The 18,624-nt window shown below is 39.2% G+C and overlaps 1 protein-coding gene and 1 pseudogene across 5 annotated transcripts; both read left to right on the top strand.

The window, feature by feature from the left end:
- Window positions 1-259: 259 nt before the first annotated feature.
- On the top strand, window positions 260-2,089 carry LOC113451562 (proto-oncogene Mas-like; annotated as a pseudogene).
- Window positions 2,090-3,425: 1,336 nt separating this feature from the next.
- LOC113451558 (proto-oncogene Mas-like) lies at window positions 3,426-16,047 on the top strand. Of its 5 annotated transcripts, none has more exons than XM_087931737.1 (5): window positions 3,567-3,821; window positions 4,564-4,600; window positions 6,721-6,809; window positions 7,789-7,849; window positions 13,871-16,047. In XM_087931737.1, the coding sequence occupies exons 3-5, from the start codon at window positions 6,782-6,784 to the stop codon at window positions 14,862-14,864; spliced, it is 1,083 nt and encodes a 360-aa protein (XP_087787863.1). In that variant the 5' UTR covers window positions 3,567-3,821; window positions 4,564-4,600; window positions 6,721-6,781; the 3' UTR covers window positions 14,865-16,047. The 5 variants fall into 5 exon arrangements, with proteins under 5 accessions (XP_087787866.1, XP_087787864.1, XP_087787865.1 ...); XM_087931736.1 differs by having other exon boundaries at window positions 3,567-3,800; XM_087931740.1 differs by lacking the exon at window positions 4,564-4,600 and having other exon boundaries at window positions 3,426-3,821; window positions 6,723-6,809.
- The last annotated feature ends 2,577 nt before the right edge of the window (window positions 16,048-18,624 follow it).

An 18,624-nucleotide genomic window follows, 5' to 3' on the forward strand; every position in this document is an offset into this window, starting at 1 on the left:
CACTTTTATTTAATCTCAGTTTTAGATGGGAGCAGCTGAATGAATAGTTTTCCTTATTTTCAAATGTCTGCATTTTCTCTTTGCTCATTTGCAAGCACAAATCAAAATGCCGTCTCTCCTAATTAAAGGAATCTTTTAGTTCACTTCAGAGGGTTTGTTGTGTTTGAGGAGCTGGGTCAGAACACCTTGGTTACCTTTGGTGAAAGAGGAAAGGAAGGGGAAATGCTACCCCATTTTCAAAGGCTTCCCTTCTTTCCCGATGGAGATAACAGACAGATATGGAAGCAAGTGGAAGAAGCAGCTCAAACCAGCAATTTTGTACCTAAGGCGCTGGGGAGCAATAGCAATAAACGATGGTCTTGTTATATCAACAAAGAAGCTCACATGTAATAATTGGTGATGTATACCAGGAAACAGCAGAGCCATTTTTGTAATCTCGTGAATAAGGAGAAAACAAGGCCAGGCAATGCAGGCAGGAAGCAGGAGATTGAATGGGTTTGTTTTCGATCAGGGTAACCACAGTGAAAGAATGTGAGAACCACAGCAGATGACTAATTTCAGCAGGACATATGAAACTCAGGGCTAAATTATGGAGTCTTTGATGCTTTCTGAGCTGGGATCTTTCCTTGAAGATCTTTTAATTACCAAACTAGGTAACATCATAGAGGCATTCGAGTGTGCTGATTGATGTCTGTTTATATGCAATAGTTTACCTGCCTTGTGTTGGCAAGGATGTGGCTTTCCTTTTGGCAGTAAAAAAACATCTGCAAGCAAAAACAAACAAACTCAGAGACCACCAAGGGCTGCACAATGATTGATATCTATAGGACCAAAGCTCCCTTAGTTTTGGAGAAGATGACATTTGTCTCTGAATCTGTCCAACAATAACATAATGTTGAGGAAAGAGGAAGAGAGGAAGAGGGGAAGGGATGCTTTGAGGCAACTAAGGGGCATGACCCTTATTTCCTTACAGGTCAATGAACGGGACAGATTTTATAAGCAGCTACAGTTCTCCTTCTGTATCTGGAAAAGTGATCAAACAAGCTATCCTCTACAAGTCATTTCTGCTGTGCATCTATTGAGAGCCGCCAAGGTAAACCGAGTCCTTTACACTGTGGGAGTCAAGATTCATTTCCGCAGAAGATAACCGCCACATTGCCCTGAATAATAATTATCAAAATTAGACAATTTTATTGAGTAAATGACACTCATGGCAGAAATCCAAGTGGCAGCCTTTTTGTACCTTTCTCTTTCTATCGAGATGTAACCTTGTCTTATTTACTCAGTTTAATCTGTATTCCAGGGATTGTTGGAAATGGAATTGTCATCATATCTTTGGGTTTCTATATTAAGAGGAATTCTTTCATTGTCTATATCCTCAATTTGTCCATGGCTGACAGTGGAACACTCCTATTCTTATTTGTGAGCGGAATACTGATCCCGACTAGGCGTTTTTCCTTAGAACTAACACAATGTTTAATATTCACATATTGCACTGGTCAATTTCTTTTGACAATCATCAGCATTGACGGGTGTTTGGCACTCTTCTTCCCAATTTGGCATCGATGTCATCAGCCCTCATACCTGTCCACTACACTCTGTGCCTTTTCATGGATAGCCTCTCCACTCCTCTGTGTAATTAATTATGCTTTGTTTCAGGATGAACTGTACGAAAGCTTCCCCTCATTCAACCACATTTTCACATGTTACCTCAGTTTGTGTCCCACTTATGGTGGCCTCCAGCTTGGCCCCCTTCATCAAAGGCTACCTTAAATCCCAAATGAAGAGGCAAAGAAAACTTCTCAAAGCCATCTTGCTTGCCCTCTTTTTCTTCCTTATTTGTTCCATTCCACCGTGTGTCATTTATCTGAAAGATGTTCTTTTCAAACATATAATTGAAAGGTATGGAAATTTAATCACATGTGGCTACCTCTGTCCCTGTCTTAACAGCAGCGTTAACCCACTGATCTATTTTCTGCTGGGGAGAAAGAAGGAATATAACACTATGTGCAACCTAAAAGTTAACCTTCAGAGACTTTTCAAAGAGGAAGAAGAAAGTGAAGAGCAACCAGGTGTGATGTACTCATGAGAATGAGGGTGGGAAATCATATTTTTGTAACGTCCTGCCAGGATATGACAGTTAATTCAGACAAATCTGCGCTAGCAAATCCAGGATTATCAGAAATGTACTGCCAAAGAATTTAGAAAATTAGTCTGTCACTTTTTATAACCAGAACAGTGGTTTCCCAGGCATTTCAAACAGTTCCTATTGTGATGACAATGAAATAACACACGGCTTAAAGGAGTTAAATCTTCTCTTGGATTTTAGCTATTAGCTGGGAACTTCTGAATGAAGGTTTTCCTTATCTCCACATTTCTACACTTGCTCTTTGTTCATTTGTGCACACAAATCAAAATGTTCCCATGTTTGCAATATTTCAAACAGATGCTATTGTGATGACAACGAAATGACACATGGATTAAAGGGTTTTGGATCTCAGTTATTATCCTGGAGCATCTGAATGGAATGATTCTCCCTATCTTTAAATGTATGCACTTGCTCTTTGTTTATTTGCAAGCACAACTGAAAATGCTCCTAACAGTTTTTAAAATGTTTTGATGTTCCTAACTCTTTTATCCTCATAGGATAATTCATTTACCAGTAAGACCTGGTCTGTGACTCTGGAAAACTAATTCTGAGTTAGCCTCCACATGGCATCCATCCCATATATATGCTTTAATTAAAATGTCGTGTATGCTTAATTATATTGCATGATGGATTACAATTGTGGTGACACTGATTGTAAATTTGCTTTAACTAAAATTGTAATCATTTAGTCTTGTGGTTTATACTTTCTAATTTATATATTGTTATCCATTCTGAATGTTCAATAAAAGGAAGGATATAAATTTAGCAAATAAATAATAATTCACTGTGTTGTGTGATAGTCTAGTGTTTTCCTATGGCCGCTGAGATGCACATTTTCCAAAATTACCTTTCCTAAAATTCATGTAATGCTAGATTGTTCCCTGTTTCCCTCTCAACCTGCCAAAAGTGATCTTCCACTTTGAAATTTCACTTCTATCACTTCATATCCACTCCACTATCCTTAATTCTATGTTGGTTACACATGCACAATTCGGCCAGGCTTTTATGATGTAGTTATATTCCTTTCCTCCCACAAGAGCGATTCCAGGACAATGGTTTATTATGGCCCTTGCTCTCAAAGATGCTTTTTTTTCCCCAAAGAAAAACAAAACTACGAAAGTCCAGTTGCCTCTTGAAAAAGTACTTTTGAGACAACCAAGACCCGAAAGACGGACCATCCCCATAGACCTAATAAGACTGTTGCTGTTAATAATCCACAGATTTTTTTTTTCTCTTTCCACTTTGGACATCTCTGCAGCTGATGATCAAGGCGCCAGGCTCTCCAAATCTATCAACTAGAAAGGCGATGGCATGGGGGACTTCCAAGCTCCTCCGGGAAGGTTGTTTGGTTTTTCTCAACCCCAAAAGCTCCACTTTCCAAGCGATTTCCCTACTCCAGTCCGCGACGGTCGCCCGACTGCAGGCGAGAAAGCTCCGCCTGAAGTGACGAAAGAAGGACCCGATTTATAAGGGCTGCAAAATCAACGCAGCCTTCTTTTTGGCCACCAAGCGCCTTTAATGAAACTTTGGACGACTGCGTCACTTGCACGCCTGGTTGGAACCACCCTTTCTCCTTCGCCCGCAAAGTTTCAGCTCCTAAATCATTGAAAATAACAGCTTAGAATCGCGTAGAATCGCTTTACTTGCACAGGTACGTCGTGGTTATTCTTAGGTTTGTTTGTTTGTTTTTTCAAAAAAAAAGTGAGGGGGGGAATCAAAATTGCAATGCCCACTGAGGGGCGGAGGGGGGGCGATGAAAAAATAAATAAATTTTTAAAATAAATAAATAAATGAGGAAGCATAGCTTCTCCCCTCTTTTAATTTTCTCAATTTTATTTTAATTATCTCATCTCAATTCAAATCATTGTATTTATATTTTTTGTCTGTCCTGTTTCAATTATCTATTATCTTTTCTCATTAAACAAAATTTCTTCTGTAGTTACTGACTGGAGTATGACGCCTTTATATCTTTTCCCTAAAGTTGTAACATTCAATATAATACATAACTTCCATTTGGATTCTGCTTGGTACATTCTTAAAATACACACTGTATTCTTAAATATAAATATATATATTCCATTCCAATTCAATTCTATCATTAATATTAATGTTCATTAAAGTCTCAACATCTTTAACATTACTTTTCAATTAAATATCATACTTCTATGGGAACAATTATAAGCTTTCCATAGTTAATTCCCCCCCGCTTCACTTATATTTTATAAAACATTAATTAAAATGTTCCTGTTCCTTCCTAATTCAATTTTCTCATTTATTTTATTTCACTTATTTTATTCACAAACATTTCACTAAATTACACTATTTTAGCCCTCGTTTTAATCATACATTGTTTCCAATTTTCTAAAGTTAGTTTTATTACTAATATAACAATACAATCTTATGTACCTTTACAGGATCCCTTTTTCAGTTGGATTTTCACCCATTATCTCTAAATAGGTCCTGTTTCTCTATATCTTGCCCTGGTCCTTTGTTACTTCTTTTCCTTTCCTTCTTCCCTCTCTTCTTCTCTCTCCCCTTTTTACCCCCTTGTCTCTCTAATTCTCTCTTCTGTATTCCCCTTTTCTGTTGCTTTCCAGTATTATACTTATTTTTCAAATTATTTTTCTTTGTTTTTTTTCAAGTCTTAAATTCTCCATTCTTTTTCCCCCCTTTCCTTTTTTTCCCCACATAGAATTACTTGTTCATTAAAGATGGCTTCTTCTTTGTCCCAGTCTTCTTGTTTTGCAGTCTTTTCTTGTTGTTTCTCATAGTTCCAAATCTCCATTTCTACGAATTGAAAAATGAAGCCAAAAGAACCCTTCCCTTCTTGTGCATCTTCTTTGTACTTTTTAAGTTCCATTTTCAATTCATCCAGAAGTGGTGCCATTGTATAAATTTTTAAACAACCACCCAATTGATTTTAGTCATTCAAATATAATAACCAAAAATCCAAAAATCACCAAATAATCCAAATACACGCAAGCTGTTTCTTTTTTGCTCTTTTTTTTCACTTTCTCTTCCTGGGGTTACTATTTAGTTGCAAAGTTTCAGTTAAAATGTATCTTTTAGAAGTCTTGTTGAAGTTTTATTTTAGATTCTTTTTAATTCCAGGCAGTCTCCTCCCTCTTCCAGTTCCTGCCCTTATTCTTTTTCTCTCCCTTCCTGCTTATGAAAAAGAAATCTTTATTATCCCTTTGGCATTTTGTTTTATTTTCAGCTTAATTGCCTATTGATGTCAAAGCAGATTTTTCCAATTTCTTATTTAAGTCTCTTAGTTGTCAGTATAGGGAAGGAGAGAGAAGGAAAAAAAAAAAAAAGCCAAACCTTTCCCTTTTCACTTTCCTTCACTGCTTCCGACTCTTCTTTGGGAGCGATGTTGTTTTTTGTAGGTTTAAATTCCAGGGTACCTTGGTTGTTGCTTCTACAATTTAACCCAGTCAGCTAAAACTTTCACTTCATATCTTCCTCCGGCACATTCTTTTCCAGTCGAGTTCTTTGTGGTGGCCATTCCTGACCACCGCTACAACCGCCTTTGGGAAAGGGAGTAATGGCCAGCTGAGGAGGAGAGATGTGGCTCTCCTCAACCCTGCTGGCAGTCTCCCCCCTCTTCACCACCTCTACGGGGTGGCTTAGTCCTGAAACCAGCCGGCTCGGGGCGCTCCAGCAGCAAGCCCAGACAGAAACCATGCACGATCGTGGATTTCTGTCTATCGCTGAAGCCCTTCAAACCAATCCTAATTGGTTTTTCTTTCCCATGAAGTCCATATTTCACATAAATCCACTCATCTAACCTCTGTATCTGTACTAGTTGTTTTGTAGAAAAGTTCCCATATTGTAAAATATTCTGAATCTTCTTTTTCTTTAATTTTTAGACTTAACCTAGCCATTTCTGCACATTCCAGAATCTTTTTGGTTATATTATCATCTGTAGGGGGTTTCTTCTTTTTTCTTGGTGACTCATGAGGCTGAAATTTCATTTGGTTACTGTAGCTATAACAGCTTCTTCCTACTCTGAATGCTGGGCTGTGACAAGGATGGCCTATAAGTCAGCCATTTTTCTACATTTCAACCAGTGTAATATTTTGAAAGATCTTCCCCACTTCTTTTAGAGAAAAACTTTCACATACTTAGCTAAAATGATGGTTTAGGCGAGAGGTCACCAAACCTGGCAACTTTAAGACTTGTGGATTTCAACTCCCAGAATTTTCCAGCCATTCTTCTTGGATGAGAAGTGAAATGTCTTCAGAAGAAAAACCAGAAAGTCCAATTATCTGCATTGAAAATAGTCTGTGTGGAGACTCCTGGGAGGGGAGGGGCATCGTGGGTCATCAGCTGGTCAGTTCTAATACCAGTTCGACGAACCAGGTGCAAATTTAACATCCAGTTCGCCTGAACCAGGTATAATTCCATTCCTGGGTTTATTAATGTATTCCTGATCTTGTGATTGAATTTGGTCTTGGACTGTAAATACAGTTTATTGCTTGATTTCTTTCAGCCATTTTGACAATGAAAAGAACAGTCAAATTTGCTCTTGTTTAATAATTATATTTCCCTTTACATTGCAGGACCCCAGGTGGTCCACCTTATCCACGGATTTGAACTCTTCTAAGCAAGCAAACACTTTTTTGCACAATGGAGCAACAATTTGATTACTCAGAAGGTATGAATATCATGAAAACTATATTATATATAAACTTTCCCTTTCTTTGTGGGTATACGACTGACAAAAAAAAACCTCAAGTGTTCATAAGGCTTTGTGAACTTCAGAGGTGGTATTCAGCAAGTTCTGACCAGTTCTGGAGAATCGGCAGTGGAAATTTTAAGTAGTTCAGAGAACCTGCAAATACCACCTCTGACTGGCCACACCTCCCTCCATTCTCTGCTTCCTGAGTCCCAGCTGATCATCTGCATCTCCCTTTGTTGCCCTGCACAGGAGAACGGAGCTGGAAAACAGGTTAGTGGGGTGGGGAGGGAATGGGGATTTTGCAGTAGCCTTCCACTGACACACCCACCAAGCCACGCCCACAGAACCGGTAGTTAAAAAATTTGAATCCCATCACTGGTGAGCTTATTCCAAACTCGAAATTCTATCACCAAATGTTGAGTTCCTGTTGTCCACTCTCTCCTGAGGTTGAGGATTTTAATGGCATTTTGAAAACATTCAGTGGGTGAATTCACAAAATGGCTTCTGATGGAATCATTCATAAACTAAGACTTATAGAGAATTTTATCAACACACTGATACCTGTTGCTTCCAACAGGCCACATCCTCCCAGAATTGTCCTTTGGAAGGACACAAGATATGAAGTCAACCTCTTTGTTTTTCAATTAGAAAAAAAAATTAGAGGCCCTGAAGGAAAAACAAGCTTCTTTTTCAAAATGAGCAGTCTTAAAAATTGTTTTGAATTAATTATCACGTTAAATAATTCTGGGGTAGCCTAGAGAATCACAAAGACTGATTATTGGCTAATGATCATCTGGACAATCACAGGAAGAAATTCTACTCAGGATTATTTTATTTATACATTCACAGACTCCCATTCCGAAAGAAAAAAAATCTGTGTGGATGAAGCTTCTAAGCATTTTTGCTGCCTGCTCTTATTGATCAAAATAATGACTTGTTATAATTGCTTCCCTAGGTAGTGCATCAATCCTAGAACAGGAAATACACTATGCCCCTGAGGTTTGGGAAAGATTGAGGTAAGTATGTTATGATGCAAATGTTGTGGTTCACCGGCAGCCTGTGCAGACGGCAGCTGAATCAGGCAGTGGGGACGAATGGGGACCAGTCAGGAAATCTGGAGAGGACTCGGACGAGGGTCCTGTGTCTGATGCAGAGATGGGGTCAGGACCATCTGGGAGTAGGGTGCTGACTCCAGAGCCTCCGGAGTCTGGCAGCAGCAAGGCAGAGGACCCAGGGGAGCCCCTTCCCAGAGCGTGTGTGCACAGAACTGCTAGAAGGCAAGAGCAGCTGAGACAAAAGAGGCGATTTGGGAGTAAGGCTTGGAGATGATTGCCCCTCCCATAAGCTATAAAGGACAGGCAAAGATGACGAAACCTTTGCAGGAAGCAAAGTTGTTCATTCTGTTTGGATTAATCCTTGAAGCTCTGTGTGGATTTTGTACTTCGGTTGATTTTTTATAATTCATTTGGCACTCTAGTTGTTGCCAGCAATTCAAAGGAGATAAAGGTGGGTGCTTATCTCAAAGGGACTGTTTGGGACTCATTACCATCTGGGAATGAAAATAATTCCCAGCATTGAAATAAAACAAGAGTTGTTTTAACTAAGTGTGTGCTTAATTACGGTCTCAGAAAGCCTTGGTCAGAACAACAAAATATTTTCTTTTCAGGAATGGTGTTAACCGTCCAATCATTTCATAATATTCCAAAAGGAAAATTGCTTTGGTGGTCTGCCCATTGGTGACTGCTGGAACAAGATCACTTTACTTTGAAGGGAATCTTCCACGGTGGAGATTGCTCAATTCACCATATAATCAGGAGAACATTCCAGCTTTTTGGTCTTTGCTGAAATCCTTGGGACTTTATTTTTTTATTTTTTTTATTTTGATTTGTCAATCGCTTACAAGATAATAGGTATAAGTATATACATAGTCATGAATACATGAAATGGGTACATATATGAAAAATAAAAGAAACAATAGGACAGGGATGGTAGGCACATTGACACGCTTATGCCCGCCCCCTACAGACCTCTTAGGAAAGGGGTGAGGTCAATAGTAGACAGTCTAAGGTTAAAGTTTTTGGGGTTTGGGGGAAGAAACCACAGAGTCAGTCAGAGTTATCCAGACATTGACCACTCTGTTGCTGAAGTCATATTTCCTGTAATCAAGTTTCTTTCTTGATCACATGACAACTGTCACATATGGCGTTCACCTATAGGCCCACAATCATTTTCCTTTGCTTGTAGAAAAAATCAGCAACCCCAGGATTTCCAGATCCTTTGATTATAACTTTCTCTAACCTACAGTTACTTAACATCTGCTATAAGGTGGATATGTGTTATTTGTTGTCGTCATTTCCCCCATCTGACAGATGTAGTTTAAAATCATCTAACTTTTTCAGTATCAAAATGAGCAGCTTTTCTCTAATAAACACTAGCTATACTTACTAGAATTAACAAACTCTATGTGAACTTGACAAGCCCTTAATCAATTACACTCTGAAAGCTAACTGCTACCAATAGCTGTGGGAACTATGATTCTTTGTTCTTTGTGTACGTGCTAGGACAACAGAGCCTTCTGGTAGTTGGCTGGAACACGGAGCAAAGACAAATTGTTGCCATTTCTTAACCAGAACTGTAGCAAACTTAAACTCTGCAGCCTTGTATGCTTTATGCGAATGATCAGTGCATGTTGTGTGATGTAATGCGTTTGTGATAGGACGTTAACAAAATTGCTACGTTAACAAAGATGGCTTCTAATAAAAGAGGGTTTCGGAGTTCTCTCTGCGCTCTCATCCCAAGACAACTTTGCGTAGTGTCTTCTTTTCATGAGAGACCACCACAAATAGCACATTCATCTCAAAGTGCATTTCCCATTGTGTGCCTGTTTGCACACTTGCAGTTTAGTGGTGGGATTCAACTGATGTGACAACTGGCTTGGTGGGCACACGCTTCATGCAGGCCTGTGTGCCAGATGCGCATTGTGCATTCGCAGTGCTTTTGAAAATAGAAGATTAACTTTTTACTGCAGCCTGGGTGAGCAAAAACAGCTGTGGCATGGCAATCTGGGCTACTGTGCCAATCAGCTGGACTTCAAACAAAGGAAATATAGCACAGAATAGAGCAGGGGTGGATGGGCAGCCCCAAACAATTGCCGGAAATACCAGTTTGCCCGAAGTGGTCCATACTGGCTGAATTCCACCCCTGTTGCAATCCCTTACTCTCCAAAGAATGCAAATATTAAACAATTAGTATGACTTTCCCCTGTATTTATCATCCTTTCCGGTTGTTTGTGTTTTCCTTTGCCTGTTCAAATACCAGGTAACCCGACTCTGCCCTCTGCCACAATATCTAACTGATAGCAGGTTTCCTGAAATACACTTTGAGAGATTTGCACAGAAGCTTCAGCCACTATTGAATTTAGCAATCTTGCAAGAAACTTTAATTTTAGGGCTGTAATTGCCATCAAGTGATCAAAGAACAGATATGCGTTGATATGTGTAAGTTAAAAAAATGTTTCTCTCTGTTTGTCTCCCTGAGTGAGTGTGTGTGTTTGTGTGAGTGTGAAGCAATTATAAGATAATAGGTATAAGTATAGATATAGTTATGACTATATGAAATGGATACATATAAGAAAAATAAAAAGAAACAATAGGACAGGGACGGTAGGCACATTGTTGCGCTTATGGTAGACTGAAGTCACCAAGAAAGATAAAAGCATGTGGGCATGATGTTGCCCATGTTCGTAGTGAATTTAACTTGTTTACATGTTCGATGTCATAATCAGGTGCTCTGTAACATAATAAGAATTGAAATGTGATATTTAAGGACAGTTCACAGATGACAGTCTCTGGAACAGCAAGCTCCTGGGTAACTTGGATGTTTTTTAGATGTAGGACTTTTTATAGAAGATAGCAACACCTACGGATTTTGCAATCTGATCGGTAAACATGATAGTCTTTTACTGTGATAATGGAGTCAGGGAGAGATGCATTGAGCCATGTTTCACAGGCAAATATGATGTCGAATTTAGCCGTATTTAGTAAGAGGAGAAATTCAGGTATTTTATTTACACAGTGTCAGCCTTCAAGATTTTCTACTACTGCTTTGCATATTTTGGCTGCCATAAGTAATGGGGGGAGGAGGGGGCATATTGTCTGGGAAGAGGGCTGGAGGTGTTACATTCTTGTGTTGTGTAAATGAGGAGTGGGGGCGGGAGTATAAATTCCTGCTCTTAGATTTCTATTTCTCACTTAGCTTTCTTTTTTTGGCTGTTGGAGCAGTATTACTTCAAATCAATGAGAAGGGAACTTTACAAACCTGAGCCTACACCTCCCGTAAACTAACTGAAACCGAAAGGAGGTGGGCCGTCTGGGAAAAGGAAGCTTTTGCAGTTCGCTGGGCTCTATTGACATGGAGACATTTCTTGGAAGGAGCAAAACACCCGTTTGAGGTATGGACTGACCATAAGAATTTGGAGGCCTTAAAAATGCCTCAAAAATTGTCTCCTAAACAAGTTTGGTGGGCCCAGTATTTTAAGCAGTTTAACTTTTCACTGAAATACATCCCAGGGGGGAGGAATTTTATGGCGGATGCTTTATCTAGACTGCCTCAATATAACAGTGTTCATCAGGAAGTGATACAGCTAGCCGCCCCAATGGTCACTAGAGCACAAAAGAAGAAACGAGAAGTGGATTTATCGAATGATTTGATGGCGCAATTAAAAGGGGCCCTAAAACTTGATGAATGGTTCCTGGCTCATTCAGATAAGTGTACAGTTAGAGATGAGTTGGCCTGGATGGGAGCAAAGTTGTATGTACCAGAGACACTGAGAAGTCAAATATTGCAACAAGCTCACGACTCTAAAGAGGCTGGTCATTTTGGGTTTGTGAAAACCTTACACCTTATTAAGCGACAATTCTGGTGGCCTACGTTTAAGAAGGACATTGAAAGTTATGTGGCTAGCTGCTCAGTTTGCGCCTCAGCAAAAAGGCCTCCTGGTAAGCCAGCAGGGCTGTTACAAAATGTGGCTAGGCCAACGGCTCTGTGGAAGGAAATCTCTATGGACTTTATAGTAGAGTTACCCAAGAGTACCGGAAAAACGGTTATTCGGGTTGTAACCGATTTGTTTTCCAAACAAGTGCATTTCATACCTTGCTCTAAGATTCCCTCTGCAAAATCGTTGGCTAAGCTGTTTATACTACATATCTGTAGACTGCATGGCGTCCCTGAATGTATAATTTCTGACCGAGGGGTTCAATTCACCTCAAACTTTTAGAGGGAGTTCCTGAAGTTAATAGGCTCTGCCCAGGGCTTAAGCTCCACCCACCATCCCCAAACCAATGGGGCCTGTGAGAGAACTAATGCAGTGTTAGAACAATACCTCAGATGTTACATAAATTATCAACAAGATAATTGGGCTGACTTATTGCCATTTGCCGAAGTGGCATACAACAATTCTGTTCATAAGTAGTACTGGGTTCACCCCCTTTAAAGTGGTGTCAGGACAAGACTTTGTACCCATACCTGAGCTCCCTTGTGAAAGACCTAACATCCAGTTGCTAGACAAATGGATATCAAAACTCCAGTTTAATTGGCCAGTCGCCCATAAAGCATTAGATGATGCACATCAATCTCATAAGAAGTTTGCAGATAAAAAGAACTCCACAGAAGTCCTATCAAGAGGACGTCCACCAAATACTTACAAACCACTCAAAAGTCAAAGAAACTTGGTCCTGAATATGCAGGTCCTTTCACAATTGAACGGATCGTAAATCCTGTGACAGTCCAATTGACACTACCAAAAACTCTTCGATGAATTCACCCGGTTTTCCATGTTAGTTTGTTGAAACCTGAACACACTTCTGGTCTGAGACCAACCCAGACTGATCCTCCTATACCATTGCTGATTGAAGTTGAACAACATTTTGAAGTTAAAGAAATTTTGGACTCTCAAAAATGGAGGGGTCGCCTCCAATACCTCGTAGCTTGGAAACATTTCCCTTCTTCCCAAGCTGAGTGGGTCAATGAGAAGGATGTTAGAGCCCCTAAGCTGATCAAAGACTTTCGCACAAAGTATCCTGATAAACCCTAGAAATATATTTGATTGTTAATCAGTATCTTTTATGTTTTTCTTTCCTCTCTTGTAGGACTAAGGTCTTTTTTCTAGGAGGGCCAAATGTCAGCCTTCAAGATTTTCTACTACTGCTTTGCATCTTTTGGCTGCCATAAGTAATGGGGGGAGGAGGGGGGATATTGTCTGGGAAGAGAGCTGGAGGTATTACATCCTTGTGTTGTGTAAATGAGGAGGGGGGGGGAGTATAAATTCCTGCTCTTAAGTTGCTATTTCTCGCTTAGCTTTCTTTTCTATGTGCAGCTGCAACTTATCAAAATATGCCAAGGTCAATGGACAGAGGCCTCATCACCACCTGAAGATGTCCACATGATCATATTCAGAACTTTTAATTGGAAGAATCTTTTGAACTATGGGGGGTGGGACCAATTCCATCACTTTGTATATGTAATCTGCATGCCTAATTTCTTAGATTCAGAATCCTATTGATGCTACCACTTCATTTTTCAGTAAAAGAATTTTTTCCTCTAATTTATGGAGTCTAAGTATTTCTTTCTTGGATTTTGAATGGAGCACCGACTGACACATGGCTTCTTGCATTGAGTAGTTCGCATTTAAGGCCAGTTGTAGTTGGAATTGAGGTAGTTAGGGATGTGCGTGCCTAGTTTTGAGTGATGGTGGGTTGGATGAGATAGGATTGGATGTGGAGTTGTGGGTTGTGTGACTTACTTTTGATAACAATCAGCATGGTAGTCAATGTATAGGTCCTTCTCTCCATTGTCTAGACGTCTTTTGAGTTCTGTGTGGAGTTCACGGGAGCGGATTCTTTGCAGTATGGATAAGTCTGGTCTTGAACAAGGTTTTTTATGGTTGGGATTGGTTTTATGAATGTATGTGTGTGTGTTTGTGTGTCTATGTATTTCTCTGACAAGGACTGATTCTCCTTTTCTTTCTTTTTTCATATTAGGGAACAACAGAAGAATTTCTGGATTAATCCTGAAAACATCAATATTCTTTTCAATGCTACTAGAATTCCTCCAAATATTTCTAAAATACCAGAAACTTTTCCTTCTCCTTTTGATCAACTGTTTGATAATGTAACACGAAATGTTCTCAATGGATTCTTTATCTTTATTTCCATTTTGGGCCTGGTGGGAAATGGAATGACAATTTATCTCCTGGCCTATTGTATTAAGAGGAATCCTTTCACCATTTTCATCCTGAATCTCTCCATCGCTGATTTTGGGGTCCTCACATTCCTCATTACTGCAATCATATTTGTGAAAGTGTTTACTCTGAGTCACAGAACATACGTTAGCGATATCTTTTTCTTCTTACTTTTGGAGTTCATTTTCTTCACCTATTCTGCCAGCCAGTTTCTGCTGACAGCCATCAGCCTGGACAGGTGTGTGGCTGTCCTCTTCCCACTCTGGCATCGCTGCCATCGTCCGCCATATTTATCCACTCTTGTTTGTAGCCTCATCTGGATCCTGTCCTTCCTGCTCTCTGTGGTGCATTTCATTCTCTTCCAAACCGGGGCTTTAGAAAGTTTACCTTTGTTTTACCAGGTGTTTGTGAATGTTTTACTTTGTACACCTCTCATGGTTGTGTCCACTGTGATTCTCTTGATTCACATGAGATCTAAATCTCAACGCAATCAAAGGAAACTTCTCATCACTATCTCTCTGGCTCTCCTTTTCTTCCTCCTGCTTTCTCTCCCAATGGATGTCTTTTATGTCATTGAACATTTTGATGCCCCTAATCTCCTCCTCATGACCATTGGGATAGGATGTACCATTCTCAACAGCAGCATCAACCCACTCCTTTATTTCTTAGTGGGGAGGAAGAAGAGAGGAAAGGATCAGCACAGAGCATCTTATAAGGTTGCTCTGCAAAGAGTTTTCAAGGATGAGAAGGGAAGCCCGGAAGAACAGGAGACTGTGAAGGATGATCCATTGTGAAGAGTCATAAATATTGCATATACATAATATATAATATAATATATACTTAATATTGCATATTAAGCTACAATTTTATTTGACATATCATAGATGCTTTCCTTAAGAACATACAGATGTGAGACAATTTACTTAAAACCAAAACTATGTAAACTGGAAGTATTCCTGTGCTCTTAATTTTCAATCCGAAGAAGCTGTTTAGCACAAAATGTGACATTTTTTATCTTGAAAAATTTCAGACATGGTATCATTCAATTATATGTTATCACAAGTTTATTATTAATAATCATTAATTAGTGGGTTTCTTTTTTGACAAAATATCTGTAGCTTCTGTAATAGTAAGCTTTCTCTCCTGGCACTTTTTTACAATGGTTTCAAATACTTTACTAGTTGGCACAAACCTCACCTGGCAGAGTTCAGGAACAGAAGAACCTCTGCAAAGAGTTTTCAAGGATGAGAACAGAAGCCTGGAATAACAGGAGACTGTGAAGGATGATTAATTGTGAAGCATCATAAATATTGCATATACAATATTTTAAGGTACAAGTTTGTTTGGTACATCATAGGTGCTCTCCATAAGAACATACAGATGTGATACAATTTACTGAGCAAAGTACTTAAAAACAAAAACTAGACAGATAGATAGATAGATAGATAGACAGATAGATAGATAGATAGATAGATAGATGAAAGAAAGGAGGACAAAATAGATAGATAAACAGACAGACAGACAGATATAGACAATATAGATAGATGTAGATGATACAGAGATAGAGAGATACAGATAGAGATCATAGATAGAGATCATAGAGGTAGAGGCAGTAGAGGTAGAGATGTTAGAGATAGACATACAGACATATCAATATAGCTGTACTGTAGATACTGAGGTGAGATATAGATGACAGCTTTTCAAAATATTTTTGCACTTTAGGTATTTTGTATTTTTCCAGCTTTTGTTTGCATTCTAGCCTTTTTATTCTGGTCTATGACCAAAATAAACATTTAATTTTATTTGTGTTATGGAATTGGAGGGGAGGCCTCTTTCTTAAGGAGCTAAAGGCAAATCAGCCTTCTCTAAAAAAACCTGCATAGGATTTATCTGATAAATGTGCAGAGTGTGCTTTAGTCTGGCAAGATCCCCCTCTGTATGCAAGCAGCAATTAAATAAACTATTCTAGCAAGCAAATTATTGTATTCTTCTTGATTTCCTGCGCTTGACCTCTTGATAGTTATGCCCTGCAGCTGCATCGTGGATTATATTCTTTTGGGAAGTCTGCGGGAAGAAGGAAAGGCTGCCAGCTTGGAAACAGCTCTTAGTGCTGAAGGTCATCTGGGTGGTACCTGGGGCTGTCACCATCAGTGTCACTGTGCAAGAACATAGATGGAAATGAGATGGGTGGGAGGAATGATTTTTACCTGGGACCCCATCCATTTAACAACTGAAGTGATCACTTAACAACTGTAACTGGAAGTGCTAGGATTCATGTTGTTGAACAAGGAATCACAAGGTGCCTGATTTAATTATAACAATGACTTATGACTGCAATTCTAGGTTCAAATGTGATCCTTAACTCAAGGACTACCTGTAATATGTTGTATTATTTATATTTCATCACTAACCAATCACTATTGATGAGCATAAGATGTTTTTCCTCCTTTCTTAGTTTGTATTATTTTTAATTGTTTTTAAACAGGATTAAAGAACATTTTGCTATGAAATGTAAAGGTTTTATCTGAAAAAAGTTGGGATATACAAAATGCATATTTTGAAGGATTGCAATAGACCTGTTTTAATTAGGTTGCACCAAATGACTGAGACTTACTGGATAATGTTTGATTTATAAAATCTGCAAGGTCTACTTTTGATTCATAGGGTAAGTTTTTAACTACTCTCTTGGCGTCAAGCAGTATTATTAACAAAGTGCATTATAATGCAGACACCACCATCAAGCTACATTTTTCCATGGTGTAAAGCTTTCATTCCACTTCAGAATCACAAGTGATTCTGTATATGGTGATATATAGTGATATATACACTGTGGAATCCCTTACTGACATGTCTGAATTTGGTTGTTGGCTTGCAATCATTTGATTGCTTGATTTTACCTGATGTGATACAGGGAAAATTTCAGCAAGCCAGCAACCATGTCCAGAGAGTACCAATAACTCCCCATTTCATCCCAGAACTATATAAATATATTTTCTTCTGTATGGACATATAATTGTTCTTAACTTAGATTTTGTGAATCTCCATTGAAAGACACAGTTCTCACTGAGGTACTAATGCTTCTTCAAGTTTCAAACTGATAACACTTGCTGTTATTAGTTAAAAGTAATTTATTGAACCATTGAATAAATAAACTGCAGAAGAAGAAAAGAAGGTTAGTTAACAAAGTCAACCGAGGAAAGTCAATCAACAAAGGAAAGAAATCTTGCGTGGCTAGTTTCACTTTCAAGAGGAACACACAAAACGGAAGTGAAAATCTAGTCTAAACTCCAGAGAGCCAAGTAAGATTTGTCAGCCTGTCCAAAGGTCAAATTTTCCAGGGGATTTTTTTATACAAAAAAATACACTAGAGCAACACACCAGCACAGGAGATGAGATAATTGTTTCCAACACAGAAACTGGACTGGTGAGTGCTCTTACTTAACTCACACTGAAGGCAGGTCTTTTCAGTTAAGGCAGTTGCTCCCTGTTGGGCAAGGAATCCTATTGTGTTTGTTCACTTTGCTCTCTGTGTCAATGTCCCGAGTAATGAATCCAACCAAGCCAGAGAGAAATCGAACTAAGAGGTGAAGGGCAAAGAAATCTCAGTGTTTCCTTATAAATATTGGAAACAGGTGGGCGGTAGCCATACAGGTCCCATTATATCTTGCATGGCTGAGAGCTGGCCAGAATCTCATAAAACCCCTAAACATCGTTGTTAGAATGGAGCAGCAAAAATACAGGTAATCCTTGCCTTACGACCACAATTGAGCCCAGTTTTTTTGTTGCCAAGTGAAACATTTGTTAAGTGAACTTTGCCCCATTTTACCACCTTTTGTTTGTCGCAGTTGTTAAGTGAATTCAGTAACTCTGAGACTTTTGGCTTCCTCAAAGAATGGCTTTATGGAATATGCCGCATGTTTGAAATGCAAAACCAACTCTGGTTAGTTCCCGCACTTTCAGTACAATAAAAGAAGAGACAGGTCCCGCCCTCCTTGTCACAGGTCACATTGTCCAATTAGGTGTTCTGACTTCTCCTTGGTAGCCTCTTCCAGCCTACCCCTAGCACCTGTTGGGATGACCTTGGTTCCCACGGGATAATAGGTTGTTGATGTCTGGTCTGACATTCCAGAGCTCCGTCCTCCTCTCCCCGCAAAGTGGTTAAATCTGAGAAATGGAGAAAATAGCTGCGACAGGCCCAGTCCATTTCAAAGTTCACACTCTGCTCTAACCCTTGAAGTTGAAAAATTCAGAGAAGATCACACAAGTTCTTTTTATTCCTCGGAGAAAGTTTGCAGCTTGGTCTAGCTTAACTCCTCTTCCCGACTGTAACTGCATCAAGTGCAAGATAACAGGATTAATCAGATTAACCAGAAAAAGATCTAATCCTACCCTGGTCTCCAAAAGGAACATTTTGCAGAAAATACATTAGTATGGGACAAGCTAATCCACCAGTGTCCTCTGGCCTATAATGGAACTCAGTTTAGCAGCAATTTGTTTTCCACAATGGTATGATACCAGACTCTTCATCCCTTTCTTTGGTCAATATTAATACAA

This window comes from Pseudonaja textilis, chromosome 3, assembly GCF_049901715.1.
Source record: "Pseudonaja textilis isolate UNSWEBS1 chromosome 3, rPseTex1.2, whole genome shotgun sequence".
Classification (NCBI taxonomy): Eukaryota; Metazoa; Chordata; class Lepidosauria; order Squamata; family Elapidae; genus Pseudonaja; species Pseudonaja textilis.

Bases quoted from the DNA above. Each gene is read 5' to 3' on its own strand.
- LOC113451558 (XM_087931740.1), top strand. From the start codon at position 6,782: ATGGAGCAACAATTTGATTACTCAGAAG. The intron at 6,810-7,788 runs GTATGAATATCA...TTGCTTCCCTAG, and splicing joins ACAATTTGATTACTCAGAAG to GTAGTGCATCAATCCTAGAA. The intron at 7,850-13,870 runs GTAAGTATGTTA...TTTTCATATTAG, and splicing joins GAGGTTTGGGAAAGATTGAG to GGAACAACAGAAGAATTTCT.